General features: G+C 38.5%; 1 protein-coding gene across 1 annotated transcript in view; it reads right to left on the reverse strand.

Annotated features, from left to right (window-relative positions):
* The window catches only part of Psd3 (pleckstrin and Sec7 domain containing 3), a 500,607-nt gene that overhangs the window by 304,818 nt on the left and 189,699 nt on the right, over positions 1-6,090 (reverse strand). Inside the window, exon 4 of the mRNA XM_005373608.2 lies at positions 207-1,308. Within this exon, the coding sequence (XP_005373665.1) occupies positions 207-1,308 (1,102 nt within the window). The remainder of the gene's footprint in view (positions 1-206; positions 1,309-6,090) is intronic.

The raw sequence follows: 6,090 nt of genomic DNA on the forward strand, positions 1-6,090 counted from the left end.
TTTAAAACTTATACATTACTTAATCCTCCAATTCTCCATTTATTTTATTCTCAAACCTCTGTTGATCATGGGTAACGGAAATCGCCAAAAGCAAAATACAGGGAAAGAATGCTGTGTAAGTTGAGTTTTTCGTATCAAACACAAAACAATGGTTTTCTAGAATATGTTCCAGACATCACCAGTGGCAGGTTATTCTGGGAGCTCACCTTTCATTGTCTCTTTCAGGTTTCTTCTCAAAATGTTGGTTTTCTTTCAAGAAGACTTCATCCTCTCCACTCTCAGCAAGAGGCACAGGGGGAAATGTCCATAAACTAGGGCAGGGCCTCTCTGAAGAAGCGTTCCAAGTGTCAGGGCAGACACTCTCCGTTAGACCCACTGAACTGCAGGCGCCAGCCGCTGAGATGTGATGGCCTGCCGCCCGGGGAAACTCTCCACTGTCTGCAAAGGCTGTCCTTTCCAGTGATGTCGCCAAGTCTGCAGTAGAATGCTGGGTCTTTCTCTTCTCTCCTCCTGCCCAGAATATCTCTACCCCTTGAAATCCCACATGTTTGACTCGGCCAGGGCGTCCCAGGGAACCACCTCGATCACATCCCCCCATATGCTCCCTCCCAAGATCAGATCTCTGCTCTCCCACAAACCAGACGCTGCCTGCAGAATTAGAAGTCCCCGCTGAGCTCTGCAGGGAGGGTACAGGACAAGCTGGCTCCTGCACACAGACAGTCCCCTTTCTGCCATTATTAGTAAGCTGGGAACGCTCTGGCTGAGGGTCTCCAGTTAACAGTGCCGTCAGATCCTTCTGGATGCTCCAATAAAAATTTTCCTCAGTCGTTTCTGCAGCTGCAAGAGGTATATCTGGTGGCTTTTCTTGGCCAGCAGGGAACGGTGTGATGGCTCTCTGTGTTTTACGACCGGCAGTGTCTGGCTGTTTTTCTACCTGCTGAACTGAAAAACTAGAAACAGCATCTTTATCCAGTACCTTCGTAGCCTGTAATGTTTCTGAAGCTATTCTTGCTTCTGTGGCTTTCAGAGCAGAAATCAAAGAGTCAATGGGTTGTAAACTTTGTTCCTTGAGGTGACTTTGAGAGGGGGCCTCCCTGGTATTTTTTGGTCCTTCTGTAACACTGTGGAGCACAGAGTCTTGGCCAGCAAGAAGATGGAGGCCCTGCTCCCCCGGTGGGCAGCATGGCAGAGACTCCGCATCAAACTCCAGAGAAGTTCTTAGACCTTCTCCGCCTTCCTCCATGGTCCCATATTCTGGAAATTCATTTGTGACATTCGGTGGCAGTAAAGTGCTTCCTCCATGATCACCTATGAGTAGAACAGAATAGAAACATGACTTTCTGAACACCAGGGTCTAGTGGGCATGAAATATCTGTACATATTAAATATGCAATAATATTTTCATTTGATTCTTTCACTACCTTTTGCCATCCAACACCCTGTAATACATATCTCCCATAACCTTGCAGCAGCCCCATCTGCTACAGTTGCACCACCACAAATTCTGCGAGGCAATCTAATGACACAGGGCATAGTTAAGCCAGCTTCTGATGAGGCCCCATACATGAGGGTGTTGTACCTCAGCTGTCTTGTGTGGAAAAGAGATTAAAACAAGGATAAAGATCACCACCCAAATACCACTAGAGAAGAGCCACTAAAATATTTATACCGGGCATCATACCAGACAGCCTCATGAATGTGAGGGCAGTCTTAGAGACAGAGTCTCAGGAAAAAGACACTACTTAAAGTCAGTAAATATTTTTTCAGCCAGAAGTCTCCCCTTTCACTGTCAGATTTCTACAGGGGGAAAAAGGCTGTGAAAACATCCTTGAGGAATGAGAGTGAGACCAAAATGAAATAGGAGACTTAATGTGTTGACAAAGATTTCCAGGATTCCAGCTGCATAAAATGTTTTATCCTTTCACTTACTTTTTAACTGACAAAAATTTGTGCTTATTTATGATCTATAACATGATGTTCTGGTATATGTACGCATTGTGGGGTGGTCAAATCAAGCTGATTAACATATTTTACCTCACACACATGTTCTTAAAGAGAAAAACACTTAAGATCTACTCCATTAATTTTCAGTCTTGAAAACTGGCATCATACCCTTGTACAATGAATCTCTTGAATGGGTTCTGCTTAACTAAAAATTTGCCTCCTTTCCCCGACATCTTCCTGTCCCTGGCCCTTCCTCCAGCCCTTGACAACCACCATTCTACTCTCTGGTTCTAAGAGTCTGACTGCAGATTCCACATATGAGATCACAAACTTCATAAATATTAATGATATCTTAGGCAGAACCTCAATATATGAAGCAGAACAAAACAATGTTGAGTTGGGTTATATTTATTATATGGACCACATTTACATTTCTGTCAAAATTACAGTGAAACTGAGAATGCGGACATCTTGAAAAAAAATTTAATTTGAGGGTTTTATGGGTAAGAGTTTCAGTCATATTATGCCCAAGATTCAACCCCTTCTGAACTCAGTTTTGGTCACTGTATCAAAACAGTATTTATCTACACTAGAAATATAGGGTACTCACTTCTACTTTATGAAAGAGGGCACTTGTTTTAAAACCACCATAGAGCTACAATCTTCCTATTTAATGAAATATTTCATAATGTCAGAATAAATACACTGAAATAGCATGCCAGACACGACTCAAGACGTCCACAAAATGAAGTAATTTAGAAATGAGTTAACATATGAAATTCCCTGTCCATTAAAATAATTTGAAATATACTTTTCAAATTAAATTTGAATCAGGTGTGGATGCAGAAGCACTGCTCTGTAATAGCAGTATTTGTAATACCATCACCTCACAGAACTAATGACATATAGTAGCTCAGGGGCAAGGTTGTGAGTTCAACCACCAGTCACACACACACATGTGCACACACACACACACAGATACAGCTTAGTAAAATCTGAAAAGGAAGCAATTTTGCTAATGTGGTTTTAAAAGGGGAGACAGCAACCAAACAAACAACAACCAAAAGAGATCTTTTCCTGGGGCAGCATATTGACATTTGAATTTTTTCAGTAAAGAATGTGGTTGGACCTTTCATTTCCTCTAAGAGTCAGTGGTTGTTAGTGTATTCACCATGTCAACTATTCCCACTATCTAGTTCCAGAACACTTCCATAATTTCAAAAAAGAAATCTTGTATCCATGAAGTCACTCCCTGCTGGCACCATCCCTTAGTCCCTGGAAGTACCAATCTACTTTCTGTCTCTTGGGATTGGTGTGTCCTGAGTATTACACACAAATACATTCATATCACATGTGTTATTTGGTGTCTGGTTTTTTCACTTGGCATAATTTTTTCAAGTTAATTTCATGCTATAGCACGTATCAGAACTTCATTTCATTTTATCACCAAATAATATTTCATTACATAGAAATACCACATTTTCTTCATCCACTCATCAGTTGATGAACTTTAGATTGTCTCCATTTTGGCCACTATAAGTAATAAATTTATATACAACTTTAGGTGTCTAAATCTGTATCTAGAATGTAATTCTGGGTGAAAGTGGAATTTTTGAGTCATATGTTTAATGGCTTAAGGAACTGACAAATAGTTTTCCAAAGTAGCTGCACTATTTTACATTCCTTCTCCATTATTGTCCATGTTTTTTATTACAGACATCCTAGAGCATATATAGTGATAGTGCACTGTGATTTTGATTTTACTAATGACTAATGGTGTTGAGCACATTGGCATGTACCTAGTGCCTATTTGTACATCTTCTTTAGAGATGTGTGTGTTTATTGAGATCCTTCCCATTTTAAAGTTAGGTAGCCTTTTTATCATTTAGTTCTAAGAGTTCGTACAAACATCTTCTCCCAGTCTGTGCATTATCCTTTTACTTAATGGAGTTTTTTAAAGCACAATGTTTGAAATTTGATAAAAATCCAGTTTATTCAGCTGCATGTGGTAGTGCACACCTGTAATTTGAAAGACGGAGGCAGAAGAATCATAAATTCAAGCTCAGCCTGAGTAATTTAACTTAGGGGAACACGCTCTCAAAATTAAACATTCTTTAAAGTGCTGAGGCTATAACTAGGTGCGAAGATCCTGGGTTCAATCCCAGGACCAAATAAATAAATAAATAAATAAATAATAAATCTAGCATCTGTTTTTCTTTAGCTGGTGTTTTAGTTGGTGTTGGTGTGTTTTTCTGTAGTTGCATATGCTGTTAGCATATCTAACAAATCACTGTCTAGTTCAAGATTATAAAGACTTATTACTATGTTTGCTCCTAGGAATTTTACAGTATTGGTTATTACGTTTAGATCTTTGGTTCATTTTGAGTTAATTTTTAAATATAATGTGAAATAGAGATTCCATTTCATTCTATTGCCTGTGGATATCCAATTGTGCCAGCACTATCTCTTGAAAAGATTGCTATCTTTTCCTATTGAATTGCCTTGATAACCCTGCAGAAGATCAATTCATCATAAATGGAGAGGTTTTTCACCACTCTCAATTCTGTTGCATTGAGGTAGATATCTATCTTTAGAGCAATATGACATTATCTTGATAATTACTCTAGCTCTGTAATAAGTAAAATCTTCAAATGAGAGCTCTCTCGCTTTGTTCTTCCTCTTCCAGATGTTTTGGCCACTTTGGGCTCTTTGCATTTTTCATAAGAATTTTAGGTTCAAATGTCAAACAGTTGAGATTCTGATAGGAACTGCAATGCATCTATAGAGTATAGGATTTTTAGCAGTATTACTGTAACATCTTTCAACCTACGATCATGAGTTGTCTCTCCATTTATTTCATCTTCTTTAATTTCTTTCACCTGTGTTTTGTAGTTTTAAGTTTGTGCATTTCTGAATTCCTTTTATTAAATTTATTCCCTTAAATATTTTATTCTTTTTGACACTATGTATCAGTGAAATTGGCTTTCTAACTTCACTTCTAGATCGTTCATACCAGGGGGCATATAGAAATACAGTTGGTTGCTGTATTAGCCTTAGATCCTACAATGTGCTGAACTTGTGTTTTAGACCTACAGAATTATTACAGGTTCCTTAAGATATTCTCCTCACAAGGTCACATCATCTGTGAACAGATATAGCTTTACCTCTTCCTTACTAATCCTCAGTCTATCTTTCCCATATACTATCTCTCTCAACTCCTCTTTCAAATATGTTATATTAGTGTCTCTAAACTGAAGATGGGTACAGCACATACATATTTGAAAAGGTTCTGATTATAAGGTATTCTGGAAAGAAAGCAAACTCTATGGACACTCTGACCTGCACAGTCCTTTGCCTTTGTTCTACCTCTTTTACTCATGTGACATGCTTCTCCTCATCTCAGCATAAGATTATTTTTACCTTCCAAGACTTAACTGTAGTTCTTCCTCCTTTAAGAGGCTTCCCTTCATCACCAACCCTTAAAAGAAGTTACCTCTCTTCCTTACAAATCTTGAAAACATCAACTATGTAAAAGCAGTGCAAATACATGCAATCAATAAACACAACACTAGCTCATATTTTAAAAGCCTCAAAAGCTCCAAATTTTAACCCTTCATGAACTTTTTTAAGAAAACCAACCATAGTGCTCACTCAAGTTGTAGGCATGTATAGCAGCAAAACATAACACAGTGACATCTATTCAACAAATTGATCAGAGTTAAACTTATCATTGAGGGGCCCTCTTTTTCATAATAGATTAAGTTGCCATCTGTAAAATAACTGTGAACATGAGCACTGGTTTTGAGAAAAATGATTCCCCACAGGAAAAAAAAAAAAAAATCAAGAAAAGAGGCCTCTAGAATAGCAAAAGCAATCTTGGGAAACAAAGGAAAGGCAGGAGGCATCACAATTCCTGACTTAAAATTATATTACAAAGCCACTGTGCTAAAATCAGCATGGTACTGGCACAAAAACAAACCTAAAGATCAATGGAACAGATTAGAAGATACAGATACAACTACAAACACGCTCAGTCACCTTATTGTCACCAAAGGGACCAAGCATGTTCAATGGAAGGAAGATAGCCTCTTTAATAAATGGTGCTGGAAAAACTGGCTTTCCACATGCCGAAGACTAAAACTAGAC

Source organism: Chinchilla lanigera, unplaced genomic scaffold (assembly GCF_000276665.1).
Source record: "Chinchilla lanigera isolate Chin_1 unplaced genomic scaffold, ChiLan1.0 scaffold00002, whole genome shotgun sequence".
NCBI lineage: Eukaryota > Metazoa > Chordata > Mammalia > Rodentia > Chinchillidae > Chinchilla > Chinchilla lanigera.